The following is a 20,649-nucleotide window of genomic DNA, read 5'->3' on the forward strand; positions in this document are numbered from 1 at the left end:
TATTTTTATTTTGATGTTGAAAAATAATAGAATTTATCGAAACATCATAAAGTTGAACACAATAATTTCATTCCTGATTGCCATAACACAATTGCCAATTTATTTGTTTCAAATAAAAGAGCGGCTACTGTTAGACAGCAAATTCGCCTTCGAGTGTTAGCATTGCTTACAGCGTTACAGCTTAAGTGCAAAGCATTAACGATCAGCAAAACACTCAGTCAACAAATTCACGGCAGTAAATATTCGAACTGATATGCGTTCGTCTAGCGTTTGCGAATGAGATTGCGAATGTTTGGAGCAAAAGTTTCAGTACAAATTTCGAAGCGAAGCCGTACGGTTCGGTTGCTAAATGAAGTATTGAAACATTCTGCCAAATATTTTGTTTAAATTTTACTCGATTTTATTTTTTGAAATAAATTTATTGTAATTTTTTTGTTTTTGTCCGACTTGTGCTGATAACGATAGGAAAACCGCGTAGCATTTGCAGTAGCAGCACGCATCTTGCACGCGGTTTCGCTTGGAGTTTGAACCTTAACGTACTGAGATCAGATACAATACCATTAACTAATACAACCGATTCAGTGAAATAAATTTTCAAGTTATTCTTTTTTTTTGCATAAATGCCGAAAAAACTGGTTTTCTCTAAGACCGAATTTGTCTAAATTTTGATTAATTTGTTGCAAAATTTACTGACTCATGAAAATGCTGTGTTGAAGCCAACAGTCGAATAAGAAACGAAACTTTCATTAATTAAAATTAAAAATAAAAATAAGTAATTTTATTTACATAAATATAAATAAATAATTTTAAGTGTGGTAAAAAATACTTTTGAAAAATGGCAGTGGATTATGTGCTTGAAGATTTGATGGGCAAGTTGGGTGAGTGTGCGCTGAAGGTGTTAACAAAAAAAATATTCTCTAAAAAACAACCTGCATTAATTTATGAAAAGTATCAAAAAATTAATATTATTAACGTTAAAAGTGCTAAGATACGTAAAAATTAAAAAAAAAATTGTTGCTAATTGGTGAAGTGCTCCATCAATGACCTTTCTGCTGAAACTTTCGTTCGTGATAATAAACCAAAAATAAATAAAATATAAATATAAAAACAAAAACACACGAAACATATTTATAAACAAAATAAAATTCGTTTAAATTTTAGAAATTTGAACATATGTTAAAATATTTAAACTTTTTTAACTTTGAGATTGATATACATTTCACACTAATTTAATTAATTTTGCGCATAGATCTAAAAATACATCTTGGAAACAATATTCGAAATATTTAAAACAATATATATATAATATATGAGAAATCTGTTTCCTGAGTATATAGATATAACTTATGTGTATCTACATATTTATATATATTATATATCTATAAAATTTTGTGATATATGTATCAAAAAACAAAAACTATAGTTCTGTACATTGTTTTAAAATTTAGAAAAACATCATTCCGTTCCTGTACTATTGATTACCATTAGTGTTTACTTACAACTGAACATTCGCAATACATAAGAAAAATTAATCCTTCAATATTTCACTATATTAATATTCAGTATATAAGATAGACTACATGCAATGTTATTGTATATAAAGAGTATTTATTTTTTATTTAAAAATCTTGTTAAAAAATCCATCTTTTAGTAATACCAGAAATTTCCGTGGTGATAGCGCCTTTAGCCTATGCATATCTTAGGTCAATAACGACATCTTCACTAATATATTATTAATTAATTTAAAGGCTAAAAAATATTTCTTCATCAATTTCAATATTAATTGTGTTTAATTTAGAGGTAAAAAATTTATTGATCTTGTTCTTCTCATCAAAAAAGATATTTTAATAGAATGTCCTGGATTTATTCTAGCTATAACATCGACAAATTACATTCTTAAACTCTAAATAATCTATTATTTTAAAAATAATTCTATTTACCTTTTCTGAATCACACATAATAACATCATGAGTGTTTCTAAAGCCAGAACTAAAAAATATTCTATAAAAATATTCAAGGACGAGTATTTTTCGATAAAAATAATATCGGTAACAACAAAAATATAATACTTTACGGACCTCTGGTTAAGTTTTTATTGTATAAGTACATTGAAAATTAAATTTAAAACCTTTTCAGATATCGTTCAATCAGTGATTTTAAAGAAATATTCTCTCCAAACAATTGTGAAGTTTTTTATCCTCTGCTGCATATATAATGAAAATAGTAAAAAAATTATATTTCGATACAATTTTGAAGAAAGGTTATATACTTACATTTGTTATTGTCTTTCAAATTATTTAAATGGTGTTTTTACCTTTACTACGTCTAAGCAGTTTATTATCTTACAAAACTGGAAACTTGCTCTAGTGGAACTTGTACTTTTTGTAGGACAGCGAATGAGAACACAAAGCACGTGCTGGGAGTCTGCCCGGCAGTGATGCATAAATTGGAGAAATACTTAGGTAGGCATCTTATATCGGTTAAACGAATTAAGGTCGGTGAAGAAGGTTTAATACAACAAATTATAAAAAAGTCTGTCTTAGAGAACCCTTTAAATCCATGAAGGCAGCACAATAGATTGCTCTAGTGGAACTTGTACTTTTTGTAGGAAAGCGAATGAGAACACAAAGCACGTGCTGGGAGTCTGCCCGGCAGTGATGCATAAATTGAAGAAATACTTAGGTGGGCATCTTATATCAGTTAAACGAATTAAGGTCGGTGAAGAAGGTTTAATACAACAAATTATAAAAAAATCTGAAACCCTTTAAATCCATGAAGGCAGCACAATAGATTTCTAGATTGCAGTTTTAAATCCCCTAACATAATATTAATACTAAGTCTAAAAAATTTTTTTAGATTTCTATTCAATATTGGATAATGATAAAAATTTTAAAAAAAGATTTTGTATTTCTTACACATTTCTTTTATTATACCTTAACAAAGGTATTCCTCACTAGGGATTTTAGAATAAAAATACCTAAATTCATTTATTTATAACTTTTTTTTATTAAAATAGATTTTCATTACAAAAATATTAGAAATATTAGATATTTTACAACTTATCTACAGCACATACTATCATATATGATATGATGAAATTTTAACGCTAATGTCGTTTTTACAAATTTATTCAGTTTGCCGTAATTTTTAACAGATGCGCTCCATTAAGTTCATGTGGTGTGAAAAATAAAAATTGTTTAAAAATTGTTTTTTATGGAAAATTGCTTCATATAACATAATTATATTGTAATTAAAAAGACAACCGAAATTTGTACATAAGACAATAAATTTCCTTCAATAATTATTTAAGTGTAATTAACTATGTGGCACTATTTATTTCTAAAGACTTGTAAAATTATTAAATTGAAAATGAATGAAATAAATGAATCTTGTCTATAGACTTTAAAACAAATTTCAATTATTATTTAATTATAATTTTTAAGATCTATGACATATTTTGATTAATTTTTAATATTTTTAATGTAATTGAATAATTGATTTATCGTTAATATTCTTTTAATATTTGTATCTCATCACATTCTCTTAAAGAAATCTATATAGTTAATTGAGGGATTTTTTTTCTAGTTAATTTTTCTTGAAATTCAAGTTAAAATATTTGACCAAAAATATTTATGATATGCTTTTAGGGATCAGGTTATGAACACATTAGTATTTATGTCAGTCATAGATCTATTTTCCCAATGTACTTTTTATTCTCCACTTGAAATGCGAGTTAGCATTTTTACTTAATAGTGTCTGTAACAACTTGGATGATCCATTGTAAAAAGTGCTCCTCTGAATTATGAAAATGAGTCATTCAGGTGATTTTACAGAAATATAGTTTGTTTTTTTTGACAACTTGGATGATCCATTGTAATAAGTGCTCCTTTGAATTATGAAAATTAGTTATACATGTGATTTTACAGGAGTATAGTTTGAAGCTCAGCATATCTTTTTGATGGATTTGTTTTACGAAAGTCTATTTTTAAATCAGTATCCACATAATCAATTGGTATCTTTTGCTTTATTTTTCGCCTTTTCCCGACTCTTAAGTGCTTGTGTATATATATCTTCATTTCTAATTTATCGTGGTGTTTTTAGCATATGTTTCAATACAATATTTTGATAAGGTTGACGTTTTCTTATATTGGATAAACAGCATTGTTATAAAATATATAATCATAAAGTAGTTAAATATATTTAATAGTATTTAGTATTCGTATAATGGCTAAATATTCTTAGAAACTTTTCTTTAATGTAATAAATTACAGCATTAATAAATTTTATTGCACTGAATGCCAGTGTGCCCAGGTACATGTAGCAGAAATAATTGTCCAGTCGTCTATGTAGAAATTTTCTTCTTCATATTGATATTATTATTGGTATATATTTCTATTTCTATATAATATTTTAATTATTTTAAGAACTATATGAGTCACATATAATTTTACTAAATTTCAATCTTTTTTTATTTTAGAAATATTTAATATTTCTATACATTCTATACCAATGAGACATAGACTGACTTCCTGGTTTCCGGAATACCAATTTTAAAATGAAACCCAACTCCACATTTTCGTAAATAAAAAATACATTATATTTTACACTTGGATAATTTATTTATGTAATTATTTTTTACTTCATAATCACCATCGTTCCATTCCACTAACCAAGGTTACTGATAACTTTCAAGGTTTTAACATTTTTTTTTTATTTCTGGCGTATCTACATACCAATTATGCACTAACTATATTCTGATTTAGATAATAGCTCATGTAACTGTAATATTTTTATTTTAAAACCAATTAATTGAATAAAATATAATTATGAAAAATAAAGTAATGTACCAAAATATTAATAGATACAGATTTTATTCCAAATGAAAAAATTGTGGCATTGAAGTGTTTATACGCATATGAGGCTTTATATGAGGCTTTAAACTAATTTAAAACTTCCCGAACATAATATAATAATAAACAATAGTCCTCCTAAAATATAAATAAAGTGTATTTATTTATCATTGATGGTATGAATAATGTTTGGGTTTATTTTCTAAAAAATGAGAGATTTCCAGACAAAATTTCAAATCATTGACTTTCAGAAAAATACGCAAATTTCCCAAACGTTATCAGTGTAAGAAACTTGTTATATTTTGAAACTTATCATCAGTAATTGTTGACTGATGATAACAATTGTTGTTATACTAATTCCCAGTTGTAGACAAGTTTGTTTTTGTTTTATTTCGGAAAAAGGAAAATTCTCCAATATCTTTCTCCTTAACACTGTGAATGATAAAGATATTTATTTTTAGTTAGGCAATAATAAAAAAAGATTTATTTGTGTTTTTCTTTACCAATTATAATAGCGAATTATCTGTGTTTATATGATAATAGTCAGTAGTCGAAAAAACACAAAATATATATATTATATATATCGGTATTTGTGTTTATATCAGAATACAATATTTGATAGTGCTTAAGATTGTAGTTTGTAGATTCAAATATTTTAACAGCGATATCTAAATTATCCAAATTAAATATAATATGTTAAATGAATATTACTTTTATATAAGCACTTTGATGTTCTGGATCGATAAAAAAATCATTTGGAGATGTCAGTAATGTGAACTTGAACCATGCATGTGTACACTTAAATAATATAGTACGTAGTGTGAATAAAAATAAAGCAACTGGTAGTATGCAGAAAAGTTCCAATTAAAAACTAATTCCATTAAATGGGGTCCACACTTCTTTTATTTGTTTTAATGTACAGGGTTTGGCGATTGAAGTGTTATTTATTCAAGTGACCATATCTTTTTTTGTTGAAATTATTTATTATTGATTCAAATTTCAAAAATTTGTGGAAATAATCAAAATTGCAGATACTATTCACTTTAGCTCGATTTGACCATGTTTTGCCTGGACTTGAAAAAGTTGTTGCATTCCTGAACAATGATTTCCTTCAACGCATTCATACTGGCATAGTTTTTAATCCTCACTCAGCTCTCTAAAATGGCCCAGATGGAATAGTTCATTGGATTTGCATCTGGCGAATTCAAAATCCATTATGTAGATGAAATAAAATTTGGAACATGATATTTTAACCATTCCTGATTCACACGAGACTCACACATGTGCTTTATGAGACGGTGCTTAGTCTTGTTGGAATGTCCATGGTCTACGACCGAATCGTTTGCGTGCCCACAGCTCTAAAGTAACTTTCAAAACATTTTCCCAATAATAAGCAGCATTGACTTCGACAGCAGGCTTGATGAAAACGATTGGAGAGCGTCCATTGGCGGTCACAGCTGCCCATACAATTACTTGAGATGGAAAATTATTTCAGGTGGTCATTAGTAGTCTTAATTTTTAGACAGTGCGTATAGTTAAATAAATGCAATCATTTTGAGAGTTTGTGAACTGCTTAATAAATACTATAAAGATTTGATTTTCTATTTCAAAAATTTATATATGGTAGTTATTTTCAGAACTATGAGAATGGTAGTTCTCTGGATATATCAGACAACTTGTTACAGAATCTTTAAAGAATTATATTAATAATTATATTATACTATATATATTTATATTATATATAATATATATTTATCATATTTTATGATGTCTACCGAAATAAAAAACCGAAATAAACCTTCTTTTTATTCGAGAAAAGATTTCTTCTCATATGCCACAAATTGCTAATTAAGAAAAAAATGACATTTGTCGCATTAACATGGTGCAACTTAGGAAAAGGTGTTTTTATGTAAATCTCTTACCTATATAAAGACTAGTAAAATCTTATCTATCCAGGTAATGTGGTATGTCAGTTTAGTGAACTTGTTTAGTATAACGAGTTTAGTGATTAAGTAATATTAGTTGTAGTGCTACATACATATATGCCACGGTTAATATTATATGTTACTCTGTTACCGATCTTTTTTCTCGAGATAGTGAATAATAAACACCTTAATTACACGTTAGTTATTATTTTTTAGAAGTTCAGTTCCGTGAATGGAAAGTGTTACAAATTATGTTCTTTAAATAAATGTTGAAATAATTAATATTTAACGAATAATAATAACTTGATCGCTTTTAAAATATATTTTGTCCAAATGCTACTCAAACATAGAGCATTGTATACTTTTTCCTTAACTCAATAGAGCTGCGAAAGGTATCAATCAATATTCATATATGTGTTTAGGTTTTTTTTTTTAGTTTTAAAAATTTCAAACTTTTTAATTATTCTTACAGTTATCTATTTTTTTTAAATATTTGTTTAAACTTTATTTTGGTGTGAAATGATTAACAATTTTAAGTACAATGATAAGAATGGCATTGTACAAAAAATGTCATTTTTGCATAATAAAATTGTTAACTCATAATAAAATTTATTTAAAACCAGATTAATCCAGTTTATTTGTTAAAAATTTTTTTAATCTATATATCGTTTAGTTTGCATTTAAAACGATTAATAAATTATTTCTTAAATAATTTGGTTTTGTTGTTTTTATCATTTTGACTTTAAAGTTGTTGCTGTAAATATTTGCTTAGGTGTTTTCATATCAACTCATTGTCTAAGAATTAAACTCTTATCAATCAGTAATATCTTCAGAATTATTTAAATAAATAATATAAAAAAATATTACACTTCTCCATCGACTTTTTAATATTTTATTATAATTGTTTGATTGATACAGTAAAATTCTATCAGTTTTTGTTTAAATGTTTATCAATTTGACAGATAAACTTTGGTACTTCAAATTGTGGGTGCATTGCAGAAGTTTCAATAACGATATCACTAAGTGATTAGTAACTAAATTGGAATCTCAATTATGTTTTTAATAGTATCAGTATAACACTTTTTAGACCTTCACTACAACTGAAACATCATAGGAGTATTCAAACGTGCTCGGTAATTTAGTAACTCCAAGAAATGATAGAATTGTATGTGCATTTGTATTTGTAAAATTATAACGTCATCGAGTAAACGAATTACCGAGTTATCGCGTCTGATCATTTTTTTCGGTACTCAGCTAATTTTTATTATAGTGAAAACTTAAATTTTATTTAAAAATTAAAGAGTTTAAAATAAACAAAGAATAAATAAACAAAGAAAAATTAATGAAAATAAAAAAACAAGTTTGACTAATTTTAAAATTCCTTTTTCTATGTTTGTTACTATTTTCTTCCTGCTTTGATATTTTCTTTTTTACACTTTACTGTGAGAGAATTAAATAGGTTTGTTCTTTTTTTTTATCAATTTACCTAATAATAAGTTACCAAATATCTATACATACTCTTAATACATTTCCTACTACATAATTTGTAGACAAATGCTACACTTTTTTTATCACTGCAGAAAAAAGAAGGGTTCACTTTCCCAATTATGGTCACTAAATAGAAAGCCTATCATGTTTTTAATTTACATGCCTGAAGTATATTTAAATATTGAATAAATTTAGCTGTTGCCGTAGAATACGTAGTCAGTAGTACATTTATGCCAATTACCAAATTTTATTAAATTTATACATTAAATTATCTGGAGCTTTGTCTATTTAATTTAAAATATCAGTAAAGTTAATAAGAATTATTATTACTTTCATGTGTTATAGAAATATATTCAATTACTAAGGACCTATAATTCTCATAAGCTTTGTATACATTTATATACACGTTTTTTAAAATTATATCATCACACACACACACACACAAATATAGTCGTAGTCTTTTTCAATTATGTTATAAATATCCTTATAGTAACGCACAATAGTAATATACATATGTATCCCTTTTTACAAATGGAAAGTGTAGATACTTATGAGTTCTTTTAAATTTGTTTTATTATTTTTTTTCTTTTTTGGTTGTACGAAAATCAACATTAAATATCAATGCAAATATCAGGTTTGCGTTGTTTTGCGCGATTAGGCATCCTTCAAACCACTGAGCGGCATATAATCCGTTGTAGATTGATTTAAAAAAATAGTGGTTTGGACTGGCTTTTGCGTCTATCTGATTTAACACCTCCAGATTTTTTTCTCTGGGGTAACTTAAAGTCAGAGGTTTGTATCAAGAAGACAAGGGCACTAGACACTCTTAATGCTAACATCTGCAAAGAAACAACTGCCATAGCAGTCCAATCATTAGCAAGTACGATCGAAAATGCCAAAACATTGGCCATTAGAAGTAAGGGTAGCCACTTGTGCGATATACAAAGTGATGGAATAAAATCTTCTTAAATTAAATTAATTGATGTTTAACTTTAACAGAAAAAAAAGTTTTTTCTCATATCTTTAATTGGTAAATAAGTAGGTCCATCTAATATTATAGCCCTAAATATGCTTTGTAAGTTTGATAACAGCACAAAGCAACTATATCTTGTATAAAGCAAATTGCAAATTGAAATATAGTAGTAAATAACTCTCTAATTGTAATCACGTGCAGTAATTATTAAAGAAATGCATTTACTCAGTTATTTTTGATATTTCTAACTACTGTAATCAGCCGTAGTTTGATTGTTAGTTGGGCGTCAATTTATTAAATATGTTCATATAGTTAGCATTTATATTTGATGCAAGTGGAATAAATTATAACACCACAATTTTGGTAAACAAATTATATCTTTTGTAGTAACAATATAAATACCTACATTTCAACAAGACCTAGTTCATGGCATAATATAATAATAATTTTTTACAAAAATTTATAGATCTGAACTTAACAGACTTTTAGAACACAAATTACGTTTATTATAGTATTTTTGTAGAGACCTATATTTTAAAAAGACCATCTTCATGGCCTTAAAATAATACTTTTTTTACAAACTCATAGATCTTGACTTAAGAGATACTGGCCATATTTACAAATAAATATAATCCATATCATATCAATTACTTAGCATTTATAAAGCACTTAGTTTTAGTTTAATATATAAAAATTAAAAAATTTAATATATAATAAAATATAAATATACTATAATAGAGTTAGTTAAAGTGGAATTGTGGGGATTTGGGTCGCACTGATTTTATAGCGTAATCCATTGTTTACGAATACTTTGAATGCTTTTTATTATTTGATTTATTAAATTCCACTTCAACTATTATCAGCTCTTGTGAATTGTTGAAACACTTTTGATATTTATAACCTCATTTCATAAGCTAATTAAGTTAGCAACAATTATTATTTACTTTACTTTATGGTTAAAATAAAATGTATTTTTTATCCGCTTATAAACTTCACAAAAAATTTAAATAATTTCAAAAAAGAATTAATCAACTCGTACGAGTAATTAAAATGTGGTGGCACTTAGGAAAAAAAAGAGTAATTAATTAAATACGAGTATTAGTTAGAGGCTAAATTAAAATGTTGCTCAGTTTTTATGTGTAAAGTTACAAGACATTGACATTGAAGATAGAATTATGTCTACAGAATTAATTTTTCAGCGTTTTAATCAGTCAATTTGCATAAAGCTAATAAAATGTTGCGTTTTAAAAACTGTCAAACTTAGATTTATCTGTTAAGTTTTTATAATGCTCTACTTTGGTAGTACATTCTCTCTTATAACTTATAGAGGAGTTTTAAAAAAAATCATAATGATTAATGTTTTATATATTTATTCACATATTTAAATAACAATAATAAATTATGATTTTACAATTAAGAGAGCACTAGATGGCACTAGGTTCGGCTCTTATACTACTATATCATATCATCATATGTTGTCCCGGGGTAGGACAAGGTTTCTAGAAATGAGGGGGAGTTGGTTTAGTCCGTGCGAGTCGGACACTCACTTTCCGGGCCGCCGGATTGTGGTTAGTGCGTAGGTATTCCACTCCTCCTTGCCGCAAAAAAAAAAAAAAACTATGTAGTAGTTGGTATAATTCCTTGATGGACTCTTTATTAGTGTATGTTAAAAGCTGTTTAGAATCTGTTACTTGAATATAAAAAAGAGCCTTTTCAGTACGTTGATGTTCTGAGAGTAGATGGGTGGTCGATATGTTACACAAAATGATGTAGTTTTTTTCAGAATCTGTTGGTGAACGAATTTATTGTAACTAATACGCAATCGGACGCATACTCGTACGACATTGGAACCGCTGTTAATTTGATATGATGGTTTAACACCACAAGGATTAAGAAGTTACATACGTTTAAAAATATTATTCAATAATTTTTAATTTTTAATTTAAGTGTGTTCAAACTGCTTTTGCTACAACACATTTTTCTATAGAGTTTAGTATGATTATCAGCATATCCTGATATCTACATTATTTTAATTTTGTTTTTGTTTTAAATGAGTTTTTTTTTCATTAATTTAAGATACTGCCGTTTTTGAAGTTTTTCAATCTGAATATATGATAATTTTTTACTAATTTATTTTAGCAAATTCTATTGCTTTAAAAATAGCATTCGTTTCAACTGTATAGATTAAGGCGGAGTGAGAAAGAAGGCCGCTAAACAATGTATAACTGATATTATCAACTGCAGCATATGCGCAGAAGTATTGTGATCTAGACCGATCTATGTATATGAACTTATATGTGCCATTTTGTGTACGATAGAGCTTCGCAAAAAGTAACCGAAGTCAATTTTTTTGTCAAGCCATAAAGCCTTCAAAATCGCTGAGTTCCATTGAGTGTTTTTATTTTTGTTTTATTTTTAATAAACTTAAAGATAATGCTATTTATGATCAACAAACTAGTACTTCTATTTCTGTTAGATTTGCTCGTCATTTGTTTATAAACTTTCCGTTATTTATATTAAATATATTCTTCTGAATTGTATCTTAAAGTCATGGATTTTTCTTTTGAACGACACTCAAAACTGTAAGTCTGCATCGTCTTTAAAGTTAAGATAATCTATATTATCTCATCTGTTAAATATATTACATTATAATGAATTATTCCATGAATCTCAGTTATTAATGACAACGAAGGCATACTTTAATATTTTTTTTTTATTTTTGCCATTAAGACACTTTATAGTCTGCAGTTAATACACTTTAATAAGATAAATTCTTTATATTCAACAGTCATGTACATACACAATATTTCAGTATGCCTTCACAAGTAGATCTTAATAATCAGATAACTATTAGGTAATGTAAAGTAATTATATCGTTATCATTTAATTCCATTTTCTTAAATTTAATAATTTGTATATATTTAATGATATGCAAATTATTTCTATTGAAAAACTAAAATAATTAAAATGTAATGCATCATATATCTTTTGCACGATAATTCAAATGGGAGTCCCAGTAGCAGTTGAATGCATTCACGTGGAATTTTTAATATACATTATAAAATTTTATTTGAAAAAAAAAAATACAATAAACAATAAAAAAAAAATAAAAGATAATCTTCATTTCGACAAAAAAAAGTTGATAATATGTGCCTAACAATTAGATAATATTATTTATATTAAATGCAATAATATTCTCTAGTTCAGATAATTATACGAGTAATTTACGAGATTTTGTATTTAAGATAAATCTTTTTAAACATATATTATATATTGCCGATTAGTTATCACAAACAGTTAGACTGTACGTATTCAAAATAATACTGGCACTTCTAAAAATTTGTCGGACTAATTTGTTTCACTTTTTATGATTATTTTCTAAATATCTTCTAGTATTTTTTCTATCATTTCTAAAATCTCCTACTGTTTGTGGTACCCTCGTATCTCATTTTCACTCATCTGTTATGAACATTAAATTATATAGTAAATTTATGGATTTTTTTCTTTCTATCCCAGAATATAGAAAAAATAGGTATTCAATATGACAGTTACTGGTGTTTGTTGATTTTTACTGGAATATATTCTTATTATATATTCTTATGTCTATTAGTCGATGTGTGTTGAATATTTTACATTGCTTATATTAAATTTAAAAATTTATTAAATTAATTTTTAAAAAACCAGATTCATTCTATTGTTTCTAGTGATTTTTTTTTTAAATTTTTAGATATGAACGCACAAAGTTGGGTTATATGTTCATATAATAAGTATTTAATAGTAACGAGATTTCATACCGTGACTACAAACAATATTAGTACAACTACAACAAAATTCATTTGCTAAAATATCACTTTTCATTTTTTTAACATACAAACATTATTATTATTAGTATACTACCAGTTAGTTAGTCTCTCTTCTCTTAAATAATAACTCCAGAGTGCATAAACTTCTTCTTCTTCTTAAATAAAAATGGGTCATTTACTTATATATTATGCATATTCTATATCTTAAGCTTTAATTTCTTACAAAAAATATTAATTTTTTATGTGTGTTTAAAATAATTTAAATTATGAATAAATTAATAAAAGTTTAAATTTTATTAGAATTCTTCAAAATCCAATCTCTTAATAAAAAGGTGACGTATTATTTTTAATTTTTTTCGTCAATAACGGTACATACAATACTTTGTGTAATCATACTTCATACAACACGCGAATTTCATTTATAAAAGTTTATTTTATATAAAAAATACTAATAAAAAGTACTATACATAGTATAACATAGTATAAATGCGCACTTTCAATGCTTTAAAGATTAATGAAAAAATGTCTAATTCTTAAAAGTGATCTTTGATCTGAAATTTTGTTAATTTTTTATAATTAAACACGCTAGACTATTAGTCAATTTAAAAGAATTTTAAAAAAACAATTTTTCACAATTTTTAATTTGCTTAATTTAATGTTAAATAAGATTATTTTAGAGGCAGAATCCAATGAGATAAGTACTTGTATAATCCAGAATTTTCTTATTATCAATATCTGTTCCTATTAACATCACAATTTTTTTATATTTTTACAGTAAATATAATATCACTAGTATTCTTTTATTTCTATAGCATCTATTAGTTACTAAGTTAAATATATGGTGTATATTTTGAAATGATGTTCTTGCGTGTGTTTTTCTCAGATTGAAGTAATAACCGTAAAATAATCTTACGAGTTTGATATTTGATGATAGTTTATATGTTCGTTTCGTAATAATTTATTTATATTTATTTTATTTATTCATTCGATCAGAACTAGTTTTATACACAACTACCCCTTTAATCCTTTCGTTTTTGACCTAATGTCTTGAAAGTAAAGGTTTCGCCATTGCGGTCGTTTCACCTTCTGCAGAGGTTTCAGACCTCTGTATAATTGTAACTATAAAAATTTGGAAATTCTGACTTTTAGTGAACTAAAACAAAAATTTTTTTGTTAATATATTTTTTTTTGAAGTATCCAAGAGAATTAATTATTATTCACCTTATTAATAATTAAACGGTTTTTCATAACGTAGGACCGACAATTTTGTTTGTTTACGGTTTCGTTCAACATTAAATGTGCCGCATGTTTCAAATCCTCCTAAGCTTTGGCCATATTACGATAAAATTTGAATTTTTCAAGTGACGAGGTTTTAAATCACAACAGATTATGTGTCGTAAAGTGGTCCGGGGGATGCATTATTGCGCAGAAGTACGTGACCGTTTAATATGCCTGGGATTAGTGACGGTACCAGAAAAGAAAAATTTTTGTGCTAATGACACAAGAAGTCATTCAATGGCTTACTTTTTATTTTGATTTTTTTTTTACATACACCTTGAGTGTTTTCTACTAAGAAGTAATTTTGAATGTACACCTGAACAATTTCAGCGCGTTCGAACGGTTTATACTGCTTGTTGTTGTATATTTATAATCTAAATTTCCCAAGACTGATGCTTTCAGTACTATCAGATCCAGTGCTATTAGGTGCCAGCTAATACGATCAGCCCTGCATATGAAAAAGATGAAAAAGTATAACAAATGTACTTCAATTTCAATATGTATATGTCTTCGTTAACGATTAAGTTAACTCATAGTTAATAGAGCTAATTAATATTTAATACTTTATATGACATTTTTAATGTTTTTTATTGATTTGATTTATTCCAAATACTTGTGTTTTAATTTTTCTTTTTATTTGTTTAAAATTTGTATGTAATAAATAAGAGAATGCAGGTGCAGTCAGAGATGTAGGAATTTGATTTACATCACCTCATTGCTTTAATATATTTGCTCTATACTTGATATTACGAACATATTCTCATATTACCTAAATATGTCTCAAATTTCAACAGTAACCTTGAATTCAAATTGGTAAAACTAGATTCAATCTAGATTTACTCTAGAACTTTCAAATTATGATGCTTATTTAAACGTTTTTAGAGTTATCTAAAATTTTTGTGGTTATGTTAGTAGATAACTATATTTTTCATATATGTCGAATAAAATCACTTAATTTTAAATCACTTAATTTTGCGTCATATAAAATAGCTGTCAATTTCAGAGTAATCTTGATACTCTGGCAAGAGTGTTTAGAGTGTTATAGAGTGTCTCGACTGTTATACAAATTTACCAATCGGAAATGAAAAGTGCACAAAAATGAAATCTCGATTAATAACGTTATCCGAGACTTACCAATCGAAAACGCCATAAAAGTGGGTAGAATGGGTAATATATTGAAAAATAAATTATTTTTCTTACAAAATATAGAAATATGTGAAAAGTTATGTAAAATGTAATATTTTATATTAAGAAAAAAAAAATTAATTAATAAAATTGAAATTATTAATGAAATAAAAGAATTGTTTTGATTGTTTGATAATTTCAATCAAATATTTTGTCAAAACTTTATCAAAATATTGAAATATGTGTGTCACTCAATTAATTTTGATTCAATTGAAAATATGCTATGCAATCGAACTGTGGTAGGCAGAGAAAAAGTACAAACGGCATTCCTACTATTTTTAATAAACCCACTGGTGGTTTATCAGCAAATATCTACACTTGAAAATTGCATAAATGAATTATTTATGATTATTAACATGTAAGAGGTGACAATTACTTTCAATTTTAAAAAAATCGAACATCACCACAGAATGTGTGCAATTATATCGACTATGTAGATTGACAATTGAATTAGTTTTTTTTTCATTTTGCATGCAAATTAAAAAGTAAACTTTGGCTTATTATACGCAAATATTTTTGCATTTAATTATGAGGTTAAAATAGTTTGAGTAATCAACTTTCAATCAATAAAAAATTATATTCATACTCCATGACATAATTAAATCATTTTACTTTTAATGGGACCCAGGACACCAACATCAATAAGCAATTATATATCGCACTCTGTTGCCATATAATAATATTAGGACTGATCAACACGATAAAGTTAATCATTTGCTGTATTATAAAATCTTGATCTGATAAAGAAGTCAAAAAGCATTTAAACGTTAGCAATTTTTGTTAATGAAATGACTATATAAACTACGGTAAACAAATGTGTACACTTATTTTATATAATTTACCAAAAACATTATAAATACGCTAAGAAAAATAATTCGGTTACTCTAACCAAATTCTAACTTAATCTCAGGTCAAAATATGCTTATTCGGACCGTATCATTGCGTTCATTGTTGGATTATTATATTTTAGATTCCAAGTACGGACCTGCCAAGCATATGTATTTCAAGGCATATGTATTATAGATTTCTTCAATTATCAGCCAACAGAATTATTTCAGGCATTTATAATAGTAAATGTGTGAATTTACTTGCAGATTAAAATATGTATTTATAATGGAATGTGGAATATTTCTTCTTCTTCTAAGTGTCTTGTTCGCTTCGAACGTTGGCTAACATAACTGCGATTTTGGTTTTATCGACAGTCTCTTGAAAAAGTGATTTTATACTTTTATTAAACCATTGACGTAAATTCTTCAGTCCTGATATCTTTCGTCTTTGAGGATCACGTCTGCCTTCAATTCTTCCTTCAATGCTTAATTTCAGTAGTCTATACTTTTTCGGATGCCTCAGAATATGACCAAAAACTCCAACTTTCGTCGTTTTACTGTCTCTAATATTTCTGGCTCTTTGTTGACACGCCGAAGTACCACTGCTTTAGTAATTCTTTTTCTCCTGCTTATTTTCAGCATACGTCAATAGCACCACATTTCAAAAGCCTCCAGTTTATTCATCGATGCAACAGACAGCGTTCAGGCCTCTGTACCGTAGAGGAGTATAGAGAATATTACATAAATTATTATTCCATATATAATATGACTCGAAAATGAAAAATCTTTGATATCAATAAAGCCAAACATTGAAAAGTGGCCGCAGTAACTTGTTAATTAAACCATCAACTTTTATATTAATGAAATACAATTAAAAAAACATTTTTTCATTCCAATTCCGCAATAAAATATATAAAAAGTACTTAGTACTCAACTCAAAGAGGTACATTAAAATAATTAACAGGCAACAATACTTAAAACATGAAAACCAGTCGAAAAAATCAAAGTGCTAAAAATGGGTATTAACCAACGAAAAAAAAAGGATAAAGAAAATAAATTAAACGGCAGTTAACAGCACTAGAAAATAGAAAAATTAATATCATAATAATTTTCTTGTAGAAAAATTAAAGCTATTAGTCACGTTGCAGTTGTGAGTTGCATATATGTTAATAATTTTAAAGAACTTAAGGTTTCTAGTCTCTTATAGTTCATATATTACTATTATTATTATTTCTCTGTCTGATTTCGAGTTTTTTAGAAGTTACTTAGAAAAAATTTTCATAATTATTGCTATATTAGTATAAGAAAACTGATTTTTAATTAAGCAAATTCAGTAATATAACATTTCGAATATTGAGTCAAGGGATCTAATTTTATCAAATCACTGAAATTTATATATAAAATTCATTAGATACAAGCAATATTTATGACGAATCATAAATATATAAATTTGTTTTATAATAGTTTCATAAAACACATATAACTGTGCTTATCAAATTTTATCGAATTTATTACCCCCTATTAAGATTTTCTTTGATATAATTATAAAAATATCTGATGTAATACATTAGCAACTTAATTATTTGGTTGGAAATTGGTAATTGAACGAATCAAAATTGATAAAACTGCTGATAAGTTCATTAAACATAAATAGCATAAATAACAGTTCTACTCCAGATTAAGAGGCATATGTGAGATAAGGTTTCTTATTATCACTAAAGCCATAAATGCATGACGTAAAAATAAAATCCAAAAAAAAAAACATAAAAATCTGAATATTTTTAGACTAGGAAACAAAAAATTTTAGCACTTTCAAGACGCTGTCAAATACTATATATACGCAGTTATATATAATATAAATACACATGTTCATATATTTAATAAAAATTAATACTCATGAAGTGTGGTCGAACGATTTCAAGTTCATGTGTGATATTCTTATCTATAATAATTTATTATCAGTAGAAGTGTTTTGCCCTTTACCCTTTACCGTAGGTTAATAGATTAGTGCGGATGCTTTAAGCTTCATCTTAAATTTGTGTTCGAATATTAAATAAAGTAATCAGAAGAATTTAAGTATTAAAAAAAGTTAAAATTAAATTTTGTAAGAGCTTGGGAAATAGTAAATAAAATTTATAAAATTGTATTTAAAAGTTTTATTTATTAATTTCTATTTTGTCATTACTAGAGTTTTAAAAATATATGGCATGTAATCTAAAACTAACCAGAATTTTTAATATTGGTTACAATAATATATTTATTTAATTTACGATGTTAATTTTATTCTCTTTAAAGTCGTCCCATTTGATGTTAAGGATTTCTGCGATCGTAGTTTCCACTATATGGTCTTGAACTCGCTCTTTAGTGATGGATTTATCGCATCTAAATTTGTAAACCGTTGTCCTTTGAAAACCTTTTTGAATTTTGGAAATAAAAAAAAGTCACTCAGTGCCATGTTCAACAATGGAGTGATTGCGGTATTACCTTCACGTAATTGCTACTGTCAATTACTTCTTATGAGTGATGTAAGCACTCCAATTATTGACAGTGCAACCAATACACAAAAATGAAACTCAACTTGATAAATAAGTCCTACCTACTTCTTATTATGTATCCGTAATATCTAACTTCATATAAATGCTATAGTGTTTTTTTATCAAATAAAACTTTAATAACGTTTTTTTAGAGTAATGGTTAACAATTTGCAGGTTTGAGAGTATATAGTATATACAAAACTTGATCTATAAATAAATTCTACTGTCATTTAATTTGAATTGTACTATACTTTCTTTAACATCTTTAATAAATAAATTGACCTAATTAAAAGACCAATGCCATTGTGCAATTAAAACATGAAAATTATAAATATTTTTAGATTTAGGAGAACTTAATTATAGTTTCAGCACTTAATTTACATCTTTCCATATAAATAACACTAAAGAACTCATGTAGTTTTTGTTGGTTTGTTAAAAACTTGTGTGTACTCATATTGTCATGATAAATTTATGGTTATTACTCCCAAAAGAAATCGAAATAAGACATCCTACTGACTTTAAATTTTGAACAAATACAAATTTTTAAATATACACCTTATCATGAAAATAGCTTACATACTTATATTAATTATTTTGGTGCGATAAAAAAAACTGTTGTTGTCAATAAATCTCTATGACTTGTGTTAAACTCTCTGTAAATACAAAAAGCCTTTCTTCTAATTTTGTTTGTAATATACTTTTTTTATGTACTTAATATGTATTTTACTTATTTTTAATCTAAAATCTTTTTTTACAATATTTATTTTTTTTTCAACGTTTATGTCATTTAGTCTAATTTAAAATATCTTAATTATATGTAATTTTAAAATTCAATATATGTGTGTGAAGGTCATTTATTATCTCGTCAATACCGGTAAAATAGTATACAACGCAAACTTTATTCAATTTTTTTTTTCTACATCGCCTATTGTATTAAACTGAAAACAATAAATGCTTCAAGTATGTCAATTTATCTCTATCCATATAACATCACTTCTAGTAATTATTTAATTAAGACTACTAATGAACAATTTTCAATTAAATAATAATCAATCAAATTGCTACTGTTTGGATAAAAACGCGTTTTACATTCACATATAAATTCTGATATGTTTTTATTTGTGATGTCAACTATTCTAAATTCTAAAGCAAGATTCTTAATTAAAGAAATCGTATGTGCTTGATACAATGTTGGACAGCTAGTTTTCTATTTTACTACCAAAACAATTGGTAACCCCTTTCCAAATTATTTAATAGCGTATACATACTTGCGTTATAACTAAATACTATTTCATTCTTTCAGAAAATAATTTCGTTCACCACAAACGAAAAATTCGTCAACTAGTTTTCTTTTACAAATCTCGTTGACATGAACTGAAATTCTGTCATCACAACATCACATCGTATATATAGTTCATATGTATAGATTATATCAGTATTGTGATTGATATAAAATAATTTAAGGTAAGGGAGTAAATTCGGCACTAACACTAAACAAAAAATGGGGTATGCCCTAAATTGCTTATGAAAAAAAAAGATGGAATCGGTCAAAGTCTCGAAGAAATCCTTTAAAAATGTTAGCTGTCAAATTTGATCTTTTCAAATTTTTAGTTGATAATAAAATATTAGACTGCGGCATGAAAGTCAGAAGAAAGCCAAAAAAGTGAAAATCATGCTTTAAGAACAATAAAATCAAAGCAATGTTACCATTTTTTCATATTAATTTTGTCTTAAAACGTCACACAACGTTTGTGACACAGAATTTGACGACTTCGAACGTAACATT

General features: G+C 26.4%; 1 protein-coding gene across 1 annotated transcript in view; it reads left to right on the top strand.

Annotated features, from left to right (window-relative positions):
- The first annotated feature begins 308 nt into the window (after positions 1-308).
- Positions 309-20,649, top strand: part of LOC119680555 (organic cation transporter protein) — a 28,618-nt gene continuing 8,277 nt past the window's right edge. Inside the window, exon 1 of the mRNA XM_038093449.1 lies at positions 309-878. Within this exon, the coding sequence (XP_037949377.1) occupies positions 836-878 (43 nt within the window). The 5' untranslated portion in view covers positions 309-835. The remainder of the gene's footprint in view (positions 879-20,649) is intronic.

This window comes from Teleopsis dalmanni, chromosome 2, assembly GCF_002237135.1.
Source record: "Teleopsis dalmanni isolate 2A chromosome 2, ASM223713v2, whole genome shotgun sequence".
NCBI classification, from domain to species: domain Eukaryota; kingdom Metazoa; phylum Arthropoda; class Insecta; order Diptera; family Diopsidae; genus Teleopsis; species Teleopsis dalmanni.